We start from the raw sequence: 22,273 nt of genomic DNA, 5'->3' as shown, positions 1-22,273 counted from the left end.
ATTCTATGATTCTATGACTCTAATACCCAACCCAAACCTCCCCTAGTAGAACTTAAGGCCATCAGTTCTCATTGTATCTCTAGTTACCTGGGAGAAAACACTGACTCCCACCTTGCTACAAAACTCTTTCAGGCAGTTGTAGAGTGATAAGGTCTTCTCTGAGTCTCTTCCAGACTAAACAATCCCAGTTCCCTCAGCTGCTCTTCATAAGACTTGTACTCCAGACTCCTTGTCAGCTGTATTGCCCTTCTTTGTTAAAGATCCAAGGCCTCTTGTGGTCCTCTTGGGCACAGCTATTTCAGTATTATTTAGTTTTCAACTATCGTTGGAGTATCAGCAATTTCTATCAGAGATGCTTTAGAGCAATTCAAGGCTCCTTCTATGCTCACACATTAGTCCTGCCCTAACTTTTGCTCTGCGTGGCAGTAATAGGGTGCATTCATCAAGAGACAAAAATATAATGGCTTAAGATTTTCAACACCATAGAAGTAGAGGGCCATTATTGGGGAGCATTATTCTCCCCTCTGAGAAAATGATGCTCCATCCACCTGCCATGACTTACACCTTGAAAGGTGTGTATTTGCTTGTGCTAACAGCCAATCAAAGTAGTCTCCTTCTGCAGCGCACAGAGATTGCTCTGTTGTAGTATCAGAGAGTCCTGCAGGCAGTATTTTTGCTAAGATAGAAGCTCACCTCTCTTGGATAAATTGGTTGAATATTATTGGCAGAATTAAAGAACAAAACTGTCTCTTTGACATTCAGTTCATTTTTTTCTTTCAAAGTTTTATTCATGATTAAAATAATTAGAAATACTCTGGTCTAAAAATAAAAGCTTACCTACTGGCTTAATCACCTTACTCCAAAAGCCAGATGCCTAGATACGGGCTTTTCCCTTAAACCAGGCATTTTGATACATCTGATGAAAGGAAAGATGTCCATTCAGGCCAAAAAATTATAATTAAATTCCATCACATTCCAGTCCAGAATAGTGAAGCTTCAACTTGACTCATATCACAATTAAAAAAAAAAAAAAAAATACTACAGTATATAATGTTACTTATTATATCTGACAGTGAATTCTATTAGACTGTAGAAGAGTCTCTGGAGGAAAATGAAAATAGCCTCCCAAGGGAGTGGAAGCCCCACACTGCATGATTTAAATGTGGCAGCTGGGCTGTGGGTGGAAATGGCGGTTTCCATTGAAAATCTGCTGCCAATATACCTCCTGTGGCTAGGTTTCACAGGAAAATGAGGCAGTTATCCTTCTCTGAAGATCAGCCATTCGGTTTTAAAGACGAACAGACAGGAAAGGCAGCAAGGATCAGTGAGTGAAAAGAGAAAGGTCCAGAATGACATACTGTCTAGAAACCAAAACGTAAAACTGGGAAATGGCTGGAATAATAAGCATACAGCGAGAATATGGCAAGAAGAGGAATAGATTTTTCAGTTCTAGAAGATAAAAAGCAAGTTTTTAGAACATGTATACCACTTCAGCTTTTAATTATTGGAATACTTTGATGTACTGGATGTTTAAAACTTATGTCTCATTGAAAGGCATTTAGCAATGTGTTAGTCATTTTTAAAAATGGTCCCTACATAATTTGGGGCACAGATCATCAAGGGGAGCAGTTAAATGCCATCAAGCTTAACTTTAAAATACTTCAGTTTCAATGACTAAGTTCCTCACTGAATAAATCACCCAATGGGAACATATAGGTACGTGAGCATAGGAGTCTCTATATTATATATATTATATATATATTCAGCATGCTGACTGTGGTGTAACTATGCTAGGAAATATGAAGCACTATTAAATGAGCATTGCTGAAATCACTTCACTGTCATGGCTGTAAGTCTGGTCTCTCTAGAGGATTCTTTTAATCACCAACCTAGTTCTTTTTCTCTCTCCTTTTCTGTTCTTTCTAGAAAACCTAAAACTCTCTCCTGTCCACTGCATGGGCAGAAGACAGCCTCATCCCAGCCAGTCTTTACCCACTTTTTAGCAAGATTCTGGTTTGGGAATCAGCATTGTCCTTGTTCCTCAGGCTGATGTAGAAATTGATGGAGTTCATTGCTTCCTAGGTTAGCTGGTCCAGAAAGGGGACATGATGACTACACTATAGAAATCAGAATTGTGCCCTGCATGTTAGGGTGACAGAGAAGGCTTTCTTTCTTTACTGGATCAGGGGATTGTGCTGTAATTATCTGTGGTCTACAAATCTGAAATGTTCTAGCCTGTAAAAAGCACTGAGCTACATAGCTCAGCTAAGCTGGCAGCACCTCTGAGCTTACATAAATGCGTCTTCCATTACCAGTTTTATCAACTGCACTCAGAATTTTTTTCTTTTACATTTCAGTACCAAAGTTCTCATTAAGTTTTGCTGTGGAGGTTTGTGCTTATATTTTGGTTTAGAAGTGTAAATGCTTTCCATGAAAATCAAATGCAGAAATGTAACAGTAGAACACTTCTCTCATTCTGTAGCAGGTATATGCTCTGAACTGAAGGTGGAATAGCAATCAAAAAATATTTTAATGTCCATAATACTTAGAAGGAAAGAATGATCTCCATTCTTGGAGAGATTACAAAGCCACCTGAGCACCCTGCTCTCAGTGTCACTGGTTGAGCAGGGGTTGGAGCAGATGGACTCAGAGATCCCTTTCAACCTCAACCACTTTGTGACTTTGTGATGCTGTATGTGCTGTGTAGGCATTATGTCACTTCAAGTTCTCAGATACTGTGCAAAAGTATACTGCAATCTAACTAGCAGGTTATTTTTTCCTGTCTGTGAATCAGAAAATGGTAAATTTCATTATAGCTTAATAAACAGGAACTGTGATGTCATGCCCGTTCTTCATAACAGCCAACATTTTTTTGTTTTCTTGGGGAGTTCTTGATTTTACAGACTTCTAGATCAGAAACACAGTCATTTCGGTTTGAACAGACCTTCAAATCACCAAAACAAACATGAACTAGACTAAGCACATCTCGTGTAAGAGGAAAAAAATCTAGTCCTGTTTAAGCAAAAGATCTGTTTAATCCATAGTACACACAGAAAAGTAGGGGAAAAAAAAATCTTACTACCAAATTTAATTAACCATGATTGTTCTGATGTGTTTCTACCCAAGCAGTCCAGTAGAGCATGATTTCTAAATCTGACTGACAGCTATTATTTTCAATGAACGATCACAATTATAGTAGATAGAATACTGAATGCTTTCCCCATTTTATAGTTCTGCTTAAATGCTAACATTTTAAACAAGTTAGTCAACGCCATTTTAACTGTTCAGTCCTTCCTCCTACATCCTGTTAATAAGCAAGCAACATTCATGTTAATAAGGAAGCAGCAAGCCTGATTTCTAAGATATGAAGTTAAAAAAGTAGTCAGGTTTTATTTGTATTCTTTCTAAAATGGTATTTGTTTTATAATTCTGACTCAATTCCTGAGTCTGTCTTTCTGTGTGATTTCTTAAAGTCTCTTTTTAAGTCACGAGTTAAGCAAAGCCAGGGCACGTCAGTTCTGAGTGTGTCAGTATATCCAAGGAACACTGAGGTGCTGTAGAGACAGTGCTATGACTCAGAAAGTAATAGACTTTCCTTGCCAGTAGCACTGAAAGAAATTTTTAGCTCACCATTGAGGAAGGGACAGAAGACCATAATGATAGAAATACCTTATACTGCATGAAATTAAAAAGGGCTAAGTGTCTGTGGTTTAGGAACCAGAAGTGTTAATTCCAAAGTCCTTCTTGAAATTAAGTCACGCAATTACATTGTCAGAGTTATTTCTACGTTTTCAGAGGGGCAACCTCTTCTTTTTTTTCCTAAGCTTTTTCTTTTCCAAATTTGCTATGACCAGTCCTGAGTCAATGTGTTATTGCAAATAAATTTCAACATCATAAGAAATACGGTCCTCGGTGTCATTTGAAATAGAATACTTAACATCATAAGATACATTGAGGCTATTGTGTTAACATTTGTGAATTGATTTCAAATTAACAGTTCAAGAAGCTTTATAATGATAAAATATAGTTCTTGTAATACTGGATGTCTGCAGAGCAGCCATCCATCTACTTGGGAATTTTTATCTCCTATTTCCCTTCACAAGTAGAGGACATCTAGAGAATTCTATGAGAAATAGGCTTCAAAAATAGACCACACTTTTTCTTAGTGTGGTCACTAATAACACGCAAATATCTGTAAGACTCACATCTCAGACTGTATTTATCACATATGTCACGACATACTCTTGTTGAAATGACTGTCTGCTTGTCCTTTTCTCCTGAAATAGCTCTTACAGTTATTAAGAAGCAAGATACTATTAATCCTAATTGATGATCTTAGAAAATACCATTACCAAGCAAGTCCTATGCATTAAAGATGCACCATCATTTCTAGGACATGCTTACTGTCACTACTGATACTCAGAAACAAACACTTACTTGTTAATATTTGTATAAATGAACTTTTAATATGAGATGGATGGACTATTGTAAAAAGCACTGGAGTAGAATTCAGAGGCATGACTCAACTTCTGGCTGTGACGCAGATTCATCATGTGGTAGCAGAGTCACGAACTGCTATTTACCAAGGGAATTATTACAGCTCTGTTTCTACGCAGAGCTGCACAGTGGAATTCTAACATCCCAGCAAAGTATGTATGCTCTTTGCCTATTTGGGGAAATATAAGCACTTACCACACAGAAGAATTTGGATGCAGAATTTGGAATGGAGGAAGCTATTTCCTATACTGGGGGATTTCCACTCATAGTGGAAGTACCTTAAGCCTTCCTTTTGTTCTTACAGAAGCAGATGAATTCAGATGAATTTTCAGTAAGAGATCATCAGAGAGGGAATCTCAACCTTAACCATTATGTAATATGAAGCATATAGGAATGTGTGAGAAATTGGTGTTTACTATCTTTTTCTTTTTTTTTTTTTTTTTTTTTTTTTTTTGCTAGTGGTAACTGATGCTTCATTTTACACATCAAAAAAGACTGCTTGTTCAGAAGGTTGTAGCAGTCTGCACTGAGAGTGCCCACTAATGCTTCATACAAGAGACAACATTTACATGATCTTTACTGCCTGTGTAGACTGAATTCTATTTCTCTTTAAAATCGCTTTCTGTCTTCTATATGAAGTACTAATGCTGGGTCTGGAATTAGGGCTCTCTATTCTCAGTGTTACAAAACTCTTTCCTTTCTTTTTTGGATGCATTTTTGTCCATAAAACAAAAGCAGATGAAGAACATCAGGTAAAAATTCATCCTGACATACTAACATTCTTTACAGTAAACAGAAGTTTTTCTATTAAGTTCTATCTTATTTATAAGGAATAAAATAGCGAGTGGCATTTTTACAGATCAAAAATTGGACGTTTTTGAAAAACTACACTGGAACAATCAGATACACAATTAGAGATATAATAATTATGCTTAGGATGCAATATGAAGTATGTATCAGGATGCCTATATAAATGTTTCTTAGCAGCACATTAGAAATTTTGAGAAGTTTAATCTTACAGTATAGTTCTATAAGTCTATAGTTACACATCTGCTTCAACTTCAGAGTGAGACACAAAGTAAAAGGGGGAATTTGAGGGTCCTCATTTTGGACTGGGTGACATAAAGGTGAAGTGAAATGCATGATGGCTTTTAGCTTTAGCCTTTATTCTGAACACTTACTCCCTGTTTGCAAAACAGATACGATTTTCCCCTGGAGACATTACAAGGATGAAAATATGCAGGTGCATATTACAGGTGGATTTCTTCAACAAGTATCAGCTGGAGAGAAAGCATTTGTTCACTATTTGTTCATACAATTTACTGCCCAACTCATTACTTTAAATTAAAAAAAAAAGTAAAAAATGATGGCAGAAGTATGTGTTTCATGTCCCGTGCATCTGAACCTTAAGATTTAAAGCCAACTGCTTTAAGAGGCTGACACTGGCTCTAAATGTCAACCATATCCTGTCCTATCTCATTTAGCTTTGCAACATCACAAATGGTACAAAAAATCATTGATTTAAGACACAAGCTTGAATTCAGCCACAGGAATATTTACGGCATTATACCACTTCCCCATATGTACCATTTGTCCTCAAAGTGAAGCACTGCTGATTCCTGAAAATTGCAAAAAGGCATAAAGTTCTGTAATCCCTTTCCATGTAATCAGCCAATTTCAAAATTTGCCTGGGAAGGTGATTCAGGTGAGTAGCCAGGAAACTGATATGGCAGGTCTACTCATCTGGTTAAAGCAATTAGATTTTACAGAGTCCTGAGCTGTATAGTGCTGAGGACGTCATCAAGAGATATTTAACCTCTGGGCATTTGACTTTGTACAGTGGATCTATTTACTTAGATTTATTATTATCAAAGATGTCTCAGGAGTACCTCTCCTTTCCCTGTCCTGAGCTGACACTATGAGAAGCAGTACTTCATACCAACCACTAATAAGAGGTGAAGTCTTTGAAAGAACTGTCTCAACTTATTGAAGAACTTCAATGCAAGTCTTTAAAGATATATCAGTGTATTTTTAGGAAAACAAAACAAAACAAACAAAAACCCTAGAAGCACTATTCTTTATTGGCTTTTTCCTTTAAGTGTGTTTTTATTCTCTTACTTCTTCACTTTTTTATGCCTCATTTCCCTCCTTTATCACAGAATCAAAGCATTGATAAGGTTGGCAGGGACATCTGGGTCCATCTGGCTCAACCTCTGCTCAGGCAGGGACGCACAGCACCAGGACTAAGCTCCAAAGAGGAGACAACACACCCTCTCTGAGCAGTTTGTGCCAATGCTCTGCTAGCATGGTCTACTGATTAAGACCATTCAGAAGGAAGATAGACCTTCATTTCTGGTTTCCTTGTATTATAGTAAGTTTCTTGTAATCTTTACATCCTCTTGTTACTCCAGGTAATACCACAGTGTCTGCTCTCTTGAAAGAAATATCTTTTACTACTATGACCCTGCCAATTTTTAATGATTCTGGCAAAATTCAGGTAATTCTGACTGGGGTGGAGAATAAGGTTTTAGGGCAGTGGTATTCTTAGGTAGCATGCTTCCACCAATGGATAATTTTTTTTCCAAGTCATCTATGTTAGCCACATTATTGTGGACATTGGATCAAAGAACAAAATCAATTTTCCTGTCTACCCAGCTGCCAGTATACATCAGTCTTTCTCCTGCTCCCAAAACCTTGACTTGAGAATTTTCCATCTACACCATTTCCCAACGACACAACAGCTGCTCAGAAAAACATGCTGATAAGGAGGATATAGGCTGTTCCACAGGACCCAAAGCCCAGAGCACAAAGCTACTCATGACTTTTCTGGTTTAGTGTAAGGCTAGTAACTATGACTGTGTCATCCCTAAAATACACAAAAACAAACAGATGCCTTAAATACTCTGAGCTTTTTAAATCTCAGAGTCAGTATTATTACAGAAATATGTGAGGAATAAATTCACAGAATAGGAAGAAGTAATTCACAAAATTTGGAATAGGGGAACTGGAGCTGTATCTAAATGTAAAAATGCTGTATCATTACAAATCAGTTATTTTTTCTCTATCTTACAGAAAAAGGTTTTTATCCAGAAAGTATGAAGTTAGAATTCTCCTGATGTCAATGCTCGCTTAAGGGCCTTCATTTAAATACCAGATAAACATGAGAGACAGTTTTGGGCCCCATATATGCTTCTTTCTTTACATCTTAAGATGCTTGAAATTCTCTTCTTTGTTTACAAGTGGAGCAACAGATGTATATGTAGATGAAATGTGAGTAAACTCTGTAGATCCTGTTTCATCAAGAAAAACACAAATTATTCAAATAATCTATCTGCTAGGAGAACAAAATAATCTTAGCAGGCCAACTAAATAAATTTCCCATAGGCAAAAGAAAAATGTATACAGTACTCCCAAGATCTTCCTGAGGAAATTGATTTCCCCAGTACTACTGCATGATCTTAAAATAATAATAATAATAATAAAAAAAAGAAATTTATTCCTGCATAGTTTTCATTTACTTTGTGGTTGACAGTGAAACCTCAAAGTAGACCTTACCACAGAAAACACTTCAGTTGCAAGTGGACTGCTGCATAAGCATTCTCAGCACCCACCACTTCAATATCATTTCAGCAGCATATGAGCCTAGGGACCCACAGCAGAAAGCTCATCCAAAACCTGCTGTTTGCTGTCACTGTACATTTGGGGCAACACTCTCCTGCCTTTCATTTTTATTATTCCCCCTTTTATTAGGCTAGTACTCCTGGCACACGAAGATCTGGAAACTTCCTGCCACTGAAATTGCTATTCCTAATCCAGAAGGTTCTATGAGGAATTAAGCAGTGGCTCTTTTGTGTTGGAAACTTTAGACAACGGCTGCTAGCATGCAGAGCCACACACCAATTGCTGGTGTACATCTGGTTGATATTTCAGACCCAACTTTGTACCTTCCTAATCATTAATCAACAATCAGACAAAGAATATATTGCCGAATCCAGACAGCAGCCAATACAGATCTCTAATACATTATGGATTCTCTGTCAGCACATTTATTTATTGTTTGCAGTGTTCTGCTTGAAAATCCCTATGCTCTTTCATTTTATTTATTTATTTGTTTATTTATTTTGCTCTTGCTGGATTTAACAAAGCAATGAAGCTCCATTTATTAACTTTTTTTTTTTTTTTTTTTTTTTTTTTTTTTTTTTTTTTTTTTTTTACAAATTCTGAACGGTGAATTACATTACGTAAATGAAAGAATGAAATTGCCTGAGTACGTTATTATCCTCAGGTAAATACCTTGTAGATCATTTTATCATTATTTAACGTTATATTAAAGTTTGTCTCTCAGCTGAGAGGGAAATAAATATACATTTGTCGACACTTCCAGTATTCAGTGAGATTTTTCACAGTACCATAAAGGCAAGAAACAATAAGGACCTCATTGTTTTGTGGTTAGGTTTTAACATAAATGCATCAGCGGACCTCGGGTTCTGCACATCATGCAACCATGCTCTACTATCACATTAATGTTAAAATATCTATGTCCCCGTTTCTGATTTATAATATCATTGACAAATACTAAAAAGGACAAGCATGCCATAAAGTTTATGGATGGAGTGATGGCATGCACAATGATATCCTCATAAAGAATAAACGGGGAAAAGTTATTTATTCTTGCGGATTCAAGAACTAAAATACAGATAGACTGGCTGCGTGCAAAGAATTTTTCATAAATATCCCACAGTGCACCCTGTTGTACAGCAGCCATACATTAATTAGAGCATTCAGCAGACACTGCAATGTGTTACACTCACCCAAGTGAATCTTCATTTTTCACATGCAGGGCCTTACTAATTAAAGTCAGCTTTGCAATTAAATGTGGAAAATTGTGTTAAACTTTCAAGCATGGTTTCGAAAAAAATGCACTTATTTTTAGGGTATTTTATTTTGATGCAAATGAATTTTCCATCAAAGTGAGACTAGTAAAAGGGAGGTATGAGGATTTCTCTTTTTTGTATTATAGATGCTCCTCTCAGTTGCAAGTTGCAATGCTCCACTATCTCTCTGCCAGTACCTGGCCCTGTTCCAATGCTTTTAGTGAGTGCTATCTGTCAAGGCATGAATAATACAGCCCCTAGGCTGTCGGCAGAATTCAAATGAGGCATACATCAGGAAGCAAGCACTCGACTTTAGCTCCAGAACATGCTCCTGTGAAGACAGGCAATTATTCACCCACGGCTGCAGCCATGGCAATCAAACTGGTGGGTGAAAAGGTATATGAAACGAAAAAATTTGAATAAGAAATATGGCACAACAAGTCAGAGAAATTCAATAATTTTCTAATAAGAGAGAGACATTTCAGTCTTTTAATTTTGAAGTTTGGGAGTTGAAATTATTTCTCTCACTCTGTTCTAAAATATAGATGACTTAACTATGGTATATAATGCCAATGTAATACATACAAGGGTGTGGGGAAATTTTCATGATCAGAAGAATGCTAAACTCCAAGGTATTTATAGATTTAAATAAATCTGTTGTATCGAGTGTCAAATCTCATGCTCAAATATTAAAGACAATCAAAACAATTTTGCCTGCATAATGTAATACATAGAAACATACGGCCTCAAAAAGCAACAAAGAACTGGCTGATCTCAAGGCATTTATTGGTAAAGTAAAACACAGTATAACTTATAAGGCTCTGGACAATTCATATACTATAGAGCCAGGCATTATTCTCCTCTCCTCACTTTTGAGACTTGCTTTTTTTCACCACAGAGATTAATGAAAAAAAAAATCCTGTGCAAATGCAATATGAGTGGAAGACAAGTTGTGGACAATTTTTTTTGTAGATGAAATCTATAAGTTGCATTATTTCATCTGAATTCTTATTTTCATCAAATTGAAATTCATTATATAGTGAGAGCTCTATCAGTATTTCCATTTTAAATTTGAAGGATGTGTCATTTGACCCTAATAATTCATTCTTCACTTAAATTTGATACATAATATTTCAGAATAAAATTTCAGACAATGGTTCTTATCTGTTTTCAAATTCACACTTATAGAAAGTATGTGCATTAAAAGAATCCTAAATTAATACATACAGTTCTACATACCGGCTTAAGATTCTTTTTAGGGATCCCATTTATTAAAATGTGTTTTCTTCTGAGGAATGCCATATTTTGCAAGTGATTAGTCTATTAAAGAATTTAATTGCTTTTGTTACTGGAAAAATAGCTTAAGCAACGTTAAGAAGCTTTTAAAATAGGCACTGCATGTAATTAGTTTTTTGTTTTGTTTTGTTGTTTTTTTTTAGTGGAAACTAGTTACAATTTTTACAGTCTATTTACATGAAAAACCTTAAGCATCTATTGGATACATGATGTGTTGTTTACTTAAAAAAAGTAATGCTAAGTTCATCACAACATGGTAGTAAGCAGTGCTTACAAAGCCACCACTCTCATCTACTTGGTAAATAACAGGCCACAGTTGGTGCTCAGTTACTTTAGAGAACCTATGGATTTTCTACCTGCGTAACTTGGGCACAAAGTTGGACTTGCTTTTACATTTGTATTAGCATACACAGAACATGAATCCTTTTGTCTTTGAAGCTGAGCAATGAAACTGGCCATGTTTCTTCTAATTGCAATGCAAGAACACTCAAATCTTATTTTTTTTTTCTTTAGACATTTAGCTGACGGACATCCCAAACACAGTGCTGAGAGCACGGTCCGAGTGGGCAATGTTTAACTGCAATATACTGAGGTGGGCTGATCACAGCTAAAAGTATTCAAAGGATCTGGAACACATTTAATGTCCAAAAATAATATACAGCTTGGGAAGTGCAAGAGAGCTGTTCATTATCATGCCACTCTCCACAGCGGACCTGGAGAGCTACTAAGGAAATAAAATAAACAGTATTAGGAGTATGGTCCAGGGAGAAACTCTGCTTTTCACTCCTAAGATCGGAATTCTTTTCTTGTCTCCACAATTAACTGAATGTATCTACGTCTCCCTCTCTCCCTTCCCCCCTCCCTCACATATCTTCCACAACTCATGCCTTTCTTGTTGCTTTCTCCCACAAAGACAAGCCTTTCTTTAACAGCATATTCTAGTTGATATTAGCTACCTGGAAATACAAATGATATTCGTGTAAAGTACAACTTTGAGGCACTGCCTCTTGCTGTGCATCCCAGCCAGTGCTGGAGAATCCATGGTCCTTCAAGTTTCTAGGTATTACTAAAATGGAAAAATGATAAGACTGCTCTTAAGACACCAATTTTGAGCATTTTCCTTAATGCCCAAACCTGGGATGCTTTCTGAGCTTTGTATGTAGTCATTTGGGAGAGATGCTTCCTCCAAGTTAATTTTAAAGATGCTAGCATCTTGCATTTAAAACTGCCCAGAAGAGCAGCTTGTCCATCTTAGCTGACTTGATAGCATGCCCAATTAGCAAACTAAATTAAGCACTGCACTTAAGAGCTAAGAGTATTCACTGTCATGCAATGTTTAATTTTATAGTAAGATCTTCTAAAATAAAATCCAAAAAGATGGAAATGATGCAATAAGCCACTGACACTCTTATCCTATCCTAGAACCAGCCTTGCGTTTTGCACCTCAATGGCTTATAAGGCCTGCTTGTTTCCTTGGCAAAGTCTAGCACTGCACAGTTATAGTGTAGACTTGTGAACTTGTCAGCAGCCCATTCATAATTAATTTCATAATGAAACATTGATAAAACTCTCCTTTGACTTCTACTTGATATTTTCTCAGCAGAACAAGGTCTCATCCCTAAATTTGCCTGAAAATTTGAAAGGATCTTTTTGTTTCAGTTGAAGTTTAATGTAGCATCTGAACATTGTTTTCACTGTAATATTGGTAATACAAAGATAAAATTCTATTAACAAAAATAAATTGAAAACATAACAAAACCAAAAATTCCAGAGAATTCATGATGTTATTTAAAAAACCCTCCAAACAGAATAATGTTAGAGAGCCCTGACTGCATCTAGTGAAAGCAAATACATTTCATTTCTTATAAAGAGTTAGTCTGATATTGTGAATGCAAAAGTCTTAACCTCATTAACCTCATGCTCCATGGGCCTAAATGGAATTGAGTTAGGTAGCACCTGAGTGCATAAAATTTGTAAGATAGTCTGATTTCTTTGGATGAAATGTTGGAGGGTCTTTCCCACCCAAACAGAAAATTAGAAGAAAAAAAAAATTCTTTCAAAAATGTTCAAAAACTTTAAATTACTAGGTAATTTTACTAGAAAAAAAAAATTGCTGTTTCAAGAAATAGGTGTGTTGTATACCTCAACAAATAATTTTTGTTTTTACACTAAATGAGACATACATTAGTTAAATATATTTTGATTAGTGGAATGACAATCAGAGTGGTAAGAAAACAATTTAAAAAACTTAAGAATTCATAAGAAGAAAATAATTCGATATATTTCCAATTTTTATTTTTTCTACATCCACCCTAAAATTTCACTTAATTAACAGTTCTAAGATTCTATCTGTTTGTGTACTGGCAAAAAAGAATCATGTTAAGAAAACAAAGTATGGAACTGATGCCTCAAGACTGCCTGTAATCCTTTCCAACCTTGTATCTTTCCCTTCTTTCTACCCCCCAAAAAACTGATATCAGACAAACACAATTAAAAGTTAGAGTAATTCAGAAGAAAAGTTAGATTTTTTTTTTAGGCTAAGAAATCTTGTTCTGTGTGGTTTCAAAATTATTGGTTTTGAAAACAGCATGCAAATCCCATGAAGCATAAAGAAACGAATGTAGTCACAATCTTGTAACTAGAAAGGACATTATAATCATGTAATTTAACTGCTAGCTCTTCATGAAATTTGTGAAGGAAGAGAAGGACTTGGTGCCATTCATTAATTACTGATGAAGCTTGCATTTACATGAATAAAATGGAGAAAGAAAAACATGGTTTGAAATGAGAAATCACTATAGTTTCAAAAAGAGTGGTCTTGGCTATATATGTATCAGTACTCCAATTTAACCAAAGTCCTTCAAACTATCACAAAAATATTATGATTGAAAAAAGGATTAACAAAATAAATCTAAATAAAAATATTTAATGCTTCATATTTTAGAAGTGTAATTCAAAATATTTTTAGTATCTGGCACTTCCATTTATTGTTTTAATTTTTTAAGGATTTTCTTGATTTGTCCCTATGCTTCATTCATTAACACCAAGTGGACTGATATCTCACTATTTTGCATTTTTCAGAATAGGATACAACAGGATAGGACAAGATAAAACAGGATAGAACAGAACAGAAGTTGGAAGGAACCTACGAGTATCATCACGTCCAACTGCATAATTTCCATTTAATTCATAAAATGCATGTATCATCTCTCAAATTTGGTGCTAAATATGCATTCTAGTAAGTGTAAACACCACGAATGCTTTAAAATCTGAATAAGTCGATAGTAAAAAAGTCGTAACAGAAGAATTTAACAGTAGTTTGAACACATTTATCTTCACATGGCCAAAACGTCGGCTACTTAGAAAAGTCTGCTGTATAAAATATGTTAAATGAAATGCACTGCAAACAAGAAAAATTAACGTGTCCTCTAGCTTAAATGTTGATATTTTTTTCAAAATAATACATGAAGGATTTAGTAAATGAATGTTTCTTTATACAGACATACAAGGCAATATTGAACATTCCTACTGCAGATAAATTTAAATATTGAGTTCTAAATTAATTTGAAGCACATGTACACACGTATAACATAACGCTATTATTAACATAATTATATTATTAACAGTAAATGGTTAAACATATTTTCCTAATGGAGATCTCTCCACGTATCATAGTTCAGAATCTCAAGTAAGTATATCTATAAGTATAGTGTAATATTTGAATCCATAGGTCTTATTATCAGTGATTTTGTCTTAAGCTTTTGACCTTTGAACTTAACCCAATCATCAAACGCACAGTGTTCAGAAGCTCTCATTTACTTATGAAATTCGTTAAATAACAGAAATCACAATGGCACCAACATGTCAGCAAGGCCAAATTTTACTTTGCAACATATGAGCTGCATGAAAAAATTGAGAGAAGACTGAAAACAAGAACAAGATTCCTCAAGCAAAAACTTGGTTTAGGTTTATGCGTGAAATTCACCTCCATGGTTAAGATGGACAGAGTGGTCCTGTGAGTATTGTAAGAGGGCTTAGGACCTGACCTCATTTGCATTTATAAAGTTTTTAATTTATGTGATGCTTATGCTTGGTAGAAATTTCAAAGGTTTTAAATAACACAGTGCAAAAAAGACAAATAAGAAGCACTGCTTAAAGAAAAAAAAAAAAATGAGAGAGAAAAAATATATGAATCCAGACAGATTCTAGGTCTAATTTCAAATTTTTATCATTGTTTGGTTTATCAAGGTCATGCCAGCTGACTTGTTTTCATGCCAACTGACTTGTTTACCAAATCTCTTCAATAATTATGAAAAATTACAGATATTACCTTCTGTGCCTTGCATATTTGCCACTAACATGGCCACTGCCATCACAGCCAGGCGTGGGACAGCTGCAAAAGGGAGAGAATTAATTATAAAGGTGCGGACGTGCTGCAGAAAAATTATACTAAAAGCAGGCAGGAGGTTTTACAGAAATGGAGGGCAACAAAGACAGAGAAAGAAATCAAATAACTGAAGGGAAAAAAAAAAAGAGGGGATGCTTTTTATTAGCAAGTCTCGAGGGAATTAATTTCATCAGTGCAGCAGGGCATGAGCAAACCACCAATGAACTTGAAAGTGCATTATACCCATTAAAAGGCATGAATTTTCTAAATTGCTAATGGGGATACATTTTACACTCAGAGCACTAACCTGAACAGCTCTTGTATGGCTGGTTCCACGGGAACTGCAGAGAGATGGAAAATATATAAAGATTTATCATCTATTACAAGTACCCCTCTTCTACAGAAAATTACCAGAAAGGTTGTGTAAAAGCAAGGGTCAGAATGAATCGTGCTAAGAGATTCTGGACGATGAAGGTCACCCTGAGCGGGGGCCTTGAGTGATTTACTGAAGCAGGAGACGTACCTCGAACACCTTTGGAGCGTGTGCGATGGCGCTTCTCGTCTGCATCCACCTCCATCTGGGAATAGATTAGCAGGCAGTCAATGTTCTTATCCTGCATGCACAGACTATCAATGCACAGACTGATACAGTCTCTCACACAATTTATTGACACTATTTTAATTCCATTTTATCCCGTAAGGGAAAGTCCACCTTACGAAGGATTTTTCGGATCTTTGCGTTTGTTTAAAAACAGAAAATGCAGTAATTCCTGCTTTAATCAGTCCATTTGCATGCCCTGATTTCATAGCACATTTTATGCAACAAATTGCTAGTTCTTCCTTTCTAAAGGGTATTTCTAACAGAGAGCCTCGGTAACGCCCTTATTTTGAAACAAGGGCACAAAAGATTCCTATATAGTTTGAAGTTAAAAGCCAATGGGTCCCACACTATGGGTTGCTTTCTAACCAAATACGTTGCATTGGGAGAGGAAAGAACAGCGACCAAAAAGGAGATAAAGAGTCATCATTAGAAATTCGCGGATTTCTTGTCTGTTTGTATAGCGCTATGACCTTTGCAATGTTTCATTGTTTAGATATGTATTTCCAGATTCAGGAATGTGCTCACTCAATAAAAAGGTTTAAATCTTTACCTTCATTTTATAAACACTGTTCCTATCAGACATGACTCCTTTTGCAGTGATAAATACACAGAAATCTTAAATCTTTCCCAGGTAGGGGCAGGGCTGCTGATTAGAGCTGAAAGCATAAACATTGATCTGTAGTAGTTACCATAGGGCCACAAGGATTTTCCTGATCTTCACATACTGTTGTCACTAGATTTTCAAAGGTGAAATTGCACAGGCTTAGTAGTGTTTATAACATTGTACAATGCAAGCAGATTGCACTGAATTCTGTTAAGAGACCATGTCCCTGAAGATCTACGCAATATCTGCATTACCAGCTACTTTGCATGCAGAAAAAATGGGACGGCAAGATGGATCTGTGGTAGTTTATACATAGAGATGATATTAAAAAGGTCAGGAAGCACAGGCACTGACCTTGTGGCTCTGGTTCTCTCAGGAAAAAAATAAAAACAAGTAGCAGTTTAGAGCTCCCTCAACTTATTGTATCACAGGGAAAGAGCCAAAGCAATAAAACTTGTGGGTGGCAGGCATTTAGCGGAAAGAAAGGACCACTTCCACAAGATTCTGTGCTGCCACTTTAGCTCTGCTTCTTGGTATTCATCACCTGGCTCCTGGCAACATGATTTATTCCACTCTTTAGGGATGACCTTCTAAAATAAGCACAAATCACAAAAGCTACTACAGCAGCAGCCTCTACTTAAGGGGCTTCAATTCGAGTGTGCACCCCTGCATCATCTAGAGTGTGTTTCATTAAGATACTTCTATATAGCTGTGTGAATATATATTTAAAGCTTTGGCTCCCATCATAGTCAACCAGTGGTATTATCTGAGGTACTGTAATGTAACACATCAAGCCTCTAATTGCCAGTCTAGAAAGATACAAAAGGGCACATGCAGATCCTCTGCTGTATTTGTTGACTCTCTGTATATGTTTTAACCTCTGGTATCAGAAATGGCATTTGCTGTCTGTGCCTGAGTAATGTGCCTGTGCCTGAACTTCACCCACTCAGCATCGCCTTTAGAGCTTAGGGAACAAGTCCTCTCATCGTCTAGATGCATAGCTTTTGCACAGGCTCAATCAGACTGTAGGCATCTCTGCCTCCACTGTATAGCGTTCTGTTGACTCCAGGATACCTGGCATGCCTCTGGATACCCACTATGATGCCAACACTGAATACAGTCTGTGTCTGTTCTATACCTTGAGTTCACAGTTCACACTTGGATGGCTCTCAACCCTTAAGTCTCGATGTGAATCAACTGTATGTCCTAATTCCACACAAATACTTTGTGAACTTGAGTTTCAAAATATTCAAGGACCTGCTGCATTCCTGTTGCGTAGTGAATCTGTCACTTGCAATTTCTATCAGGAAAATATTGAACAAAAAATGAAAACAAAAATGAACAATGATGGTTTCCTTTTAAAGGAGAACTATATATGCAGGCCAAAAGGATTCTGTAGCAGGTTTATGCCATTACCTCACAGGGACAAAGAAGGAGGGTTGTGGAGGTATGCACACAATGTGCAGTTTAGTCCCAACCCATCAGTCTTCAGCATGGGACAAATGACCCTGTAAGTCAGTTAACTGATACTTCTGTGTAAGAAACAAGATTTTCAAGTTGCTCTGCCAAAGCACATAATGGCACCTCCGAAATGTAAAAATTAGCCATCAGATGATGATGCTATTCATTTCATTAACAAGAAAACAGTACCATTCTTTAACTCCTGTAATGCATAAAGCTATGTGAGGACACTAAAATTGGAGCTACTTGATCTTTAGCCTAATATGTTTTTTAAAGAAGTTTAGAAAATATTATCTAGCTGGAAGAACTATTATGAACAAAACCTAGAAATGCTCCCCCAGTTGTTAAGAAGGGGCCCACCATGAAATAGATTAGTGTGTCCTTCAAAAATCTAAACGAGCTCTCCATTTCAAGAGTGCACAGTTTGCTTTTAACTATACTGGCAGTCACAGAATCATAGAACCATAGAATGGTTTGGGTTGGAAAGGTCCTTTAAAATCATCTTGTTTCAATCCTCCTGCTATTGGCAGGAACATCTCCCTCTAGACCAGATTGCTCAAAGCCCCATCCAGCCTGGCCTTGAACACCTCCGGGGAGGGGGCATCCATAAACTCTCTGGCAACCTGTTCCAGTGCCTCACCACCCTCACAGAAGAATTTCTTCCTAATATCTAGTCAAAATCTACCCTCTTCCAGTTTAAAGCCATTTCACCTCATCCTGTCACTAAGCTGGAAAAGCCCCCATGTGACCCACATAATGCAGATCTACAATCAGGTCGAAGAAGTGAAAAAAAAAAAACAACTGAAAAAGCTCCAGGCATGCAGGATTATCTTAAATTCTCACGTGTATCCTATGTAGCCTGATGTTCCTCCAGAAAGGCATAAACCTGTATTTCTGACCTAGATGCCTTTTCATATATGATAACACATGTCTTGGATGCTCTAGGACATCTCAAAGAATGGTAGGTGTTTAGGCAATGGAATTTTATTTATATGTTCACTCACAGCTCTTCAAAACTCTGTCATATCAAATCTTCAGTCTTTCCACCCCAGTGTATTCAATGATTGATTCTGGGAACAATTTCTTGAAATTCTACATGACACCTACCTTCTATCATAGTAAGCCCTGAATGCACTGCTGGAATTTTTGTGGCCAGGGAACAGTATTCTGCTCCAAGGTCTACTATTAGCTCATACAAATGCAAACTTCCTCACAACTTTCAATTTATGTTATTCTGCAGATCACAGAATTGCAGAATCAGAGAATTGTAGAGCTTGGAAGGGACCTCAAGAGGTCATGAAGTCCAACCTCCATTCATTTCACATGCAGATTTTCTCATATTAAACAAACAAACAGAAACATTCTATATTAAGCTCAATTTTTTTGAGTGAATTTTAAAATAAAAAGTATATATATTGTGGTCACTAGGGTACAGGCAGTTAAGACAAGTACATTTATTATGTACAGAATCTAATCTCAGTAAGTAAATATCAGCACAGTACAAAAAAAAAAACCAAAAAGATGAAAAATGTATCTGGGAGAAAACATACTTTTTTTTTTTTTTTTTTTTTTAATTTGGAGATAATTAAACACTAGTATTAGTAAACCCCCCAAAAAGTAAAAATAACAAAGAGCAAGCATTTTTCATTTTAAAATAAGCAGTCCCAAACAGGACTGATGGCTCTCCAAGACATTTCTATTGATAAATAACAATACTGCAATACATGGGAAATGCTTGTGAACTGAATAAAAATACTGAAACAAACGTAATTGTAGCACTCTAAACCAAACTTTACTGAGCGCTGAGAGAATGGTGTGGCACATTTACTAAATTTTACTTGACCCTCAGTAACATCATATAAGAACTGATACTGGATTCAAGATAATGACATAATTAGCATCAGTCAACACTTTATCATGGAAAATTTGTAGTCAGGAACACTTGAAATTGCTTTCGAATGACGTTTCTAAATTTGTTGATAAAGGTAGCTGCATTAGGATATTGTGTACTTGTACATCTTTTAAACATTTCACGCTCTCTTATTCAATATTCAGATAATACGTATTTGTAACAGCATATTTATAATGGTTAACAAATATTTCTCCAGAAAAAAAAATATATATATATTTTGTGTGAAAAGTTTTTTGTTTTTTTTTTTTACAAAATAATTGTAAAAATTAAAACTGCATATTCAGTGAGAGCCTTTCAAATATAATCTCACTGTTCCAGCCCTATAATATTCAGTATCGTCACCAGTTCTCTGGAAGTTTATATGTTACTGAAATATGCAGAAATTAATGGAGTGATAAACAATGTTGGAGACAGGCCAATTACATATAACTGGCCTGAACTGCCTGGCAGATCTAACTCATCTAAAGAACATGCCAATTCCAAGGTGCTATATCTATGAAAAAAGAATGTAGGCCATGCTTGAAAGACCAAAGTTCATAATCTGCAAAGCAATAACGGTGAAGAGGATCTGGACTGCAGATGAGCACGAGCAATTACTGCTTTAGCTAAAGGGCACGATGTGATCTGTAGCTGCTCAAACTTTAACGCTATAAGAATTTTCCAGAAAGCCACTCAGGTACTCAGATACGTTCAGCAACTTTGATAACAGAGGGCAAGTTTTCATCAAAACCATACCTATTTTTCTGTTAGCTTGCTTGATGCCATCTTGGAGACTTTTCAGTACATAGATTTAAGCCTGTGAGTCTCATCATATTTCAGCTGCAACTAAGCTTCCAAAAGTTTCGACAGTCAACACCACTTTACCTATCTCTAGCTGTGCTCATGTAGCTACCATATGTGCTTCCTCAGGGCTGCCAACTGTGAAGGATCCAGAGCTTTGGGCTCCACTCCAGGACAAATGGCAAGTTTTGCTCACTAGCAAGGAGGTAATTCAGACTTTCTTTCCCAGCAGACAGGTAGACCAGAAAATGATCCTTCTTGTTAAGATTGTCAGTCTCTCTGAATTTCTTGCTAAAGGCGTGCAGCATTAGAGGTTCAGTCTAAAGTTCCAAAACTAGTTCAGCCAACTTGTGCTTAGTGAAGTATTCCAGTTTCACTATAGCTGTATTGGAGGGCTGAAAAGACATGAAGAAGCTAAGAGCCTTAAATCAGTTTGTTTTTTTTTCCCTTCCCAAGCTTGCTATTGTACTGCTGTTATAATGAAATGCTTCAGAAACCACTCACCTATTCCTGATATACAGCTTATTCCATAAATAACGTATTCTAATTTGCATTAAGACACACTCAGTTTCTAACAGTACTGATTGAACTGTTCAGAGAAGCAACTTCAGAGGGGGTGTTTGAATACTGAGAAAAGTCAGAAAAGAATAAAAGCAATAAGATGGAGTCTAAAAAATTTTGATACACTATGCAAAACTCAGAATATAATTTATTCAAGAGAAAATTAAGAATATTTACTTGACCAGGGTCTGCAAATGCCCACAGTACACACTGATTTCCAGGAGAGGAGTCAACTCTTTGAAAGAGCAGATGACAGCAGGACAAGGGGAAATGGTTTTAAGTTGAAGGAGGGAAGATTGAGGTTGGATGTCAGGGGGAAATTCTTTACTATGAGAGTGGTGAGATGCTGGAACAGGCTGCCCAGAGAGGTTGTGGATGCCCCGTCCCTGGAGGTGCTCAAGGCCAGATTGGATGGGGCCCTGGGCAGCCTGGTCTAGTATTGAATGTGGAGGTTGGTGGCCCTGCCTGCGACAGGGGGGTTGGAGCTTCAGGATCCTTGAGGTCCCTTCTAACCCAAGCCATTCTATGATTATGTGTATTCTTACGTTGAATGATCCAAGATTTGGGCTTTTTTTTTTTTTTTAATTTAAAATAAGTTGGAATTATAAACTATTTGAACAAACATGGTCATAGATATATCATTTCATCCGGAAATGCTATCATTAAGCAGAAAAATAAGGTGAAGATTTTGGGAAATTAATATGTGCAAATCAAGCTAATATAACCCTGCTCTCTCCTGCATGTATAAAACTTTAACTTTGCACATAACACAAAATCTTACTAGCTTTACTTTAGAGATCTGATCCCTGCAGTCAATGCAGAGCTTCCTAATCAACTGACTAAGTTTTCAGTTGGAGTTAGTGACGCAGTGCTTATAACAACATGCTTCAATAGATCTTTCTCTTCCCCAAGTTTCACTAGCATATACTAAGCTTGAACTGACAACAATAAAATAAAAATTAAAAATAATTTAAAAAAAAAAAAAAAAAAAAAAAAAAAAACAACTAACAATATTTGACCTTTAACTTATGCCTTACTAATCCCAGGGCCGTAAAGTAATTGCATTCTGTGACAAAATAGCTGCATTTGTGGATGAAAGACGAGCAGTAGATGCCATTTACCTCAACTTTAACAAGACTTCTGGTACAGTTCTTGTATCCCGTTATCACTCTATATGCATAGTCAGTCCTTTGAAATCTGTTCTCAGTATTTCAATCCTCTTACTCAGGATCTTGATTTTCACAGAAAACTTGAAAGATTCACCCAAATGTTTAATGCACTTATTTCTGATGATTGAATC

The 22,273-nt window shown here is 36.4% G+C and overlaps 1 protein-coding gene across 25 annotated transcripts in view; it reads right to left on the bottom strand.

Moving 5' to 3' along the window:
* The window catches only part of MYT1L (myelin transcription factor 1 like), a 300,542-nt gene that overhangs the window by 111,822 nt on the left and 166,447 nt on the right, over positions 1–22,273 (bottom strand). For 24 of the 25 annotated variants that reach the window (XM_048936649.1, XM_048936655.1, XM_048936645.1 and 21 more), the window contains 4 exons: positions 22,095–22,272; positions 15,578–15,632; positions 15,362–15,395; positions 14,998–15,060 (listed from right to left, as the gene is read on the bottom strand). In XM_048936649.1, the coding sequence (XP_048792606.1) occupies positions 14,998–15,060; positions 15,362–15,395; positions 15,578–15,632 (152 nt within the window). In that variant the 5' untranslated portion in view covers positions 22,095–22,272. The remainder of the gene's footprint in view (positions 1–14,997; positions 15,061–15,361; positions 15,396–15,577; positions 15,633–22,094; position 22,273) is intronic. The other variant, XM_048936656.1, reaches the window with a different exon arrangement.

This window comes from Lagopus muta, chromosome 2, assembly GCF_023343835.1.
Source record: "Lagopus muta isolate bLagMut1 chromosome 2, bLagMut1 primary, whole genome shotgun sequence".
In the NCBI taxonomy this organism is placed as follows: Eukaryota; Metazoa; Chordata; class Aves; order Galliformes; family Phasianidae; genus Lagopus; species Lagopus muta.
The sequence above is the reverse complement of the archived record's forward strand: the minus strand, read 5'-3'. Positions and strand labels throughout refer to the sequence as shown.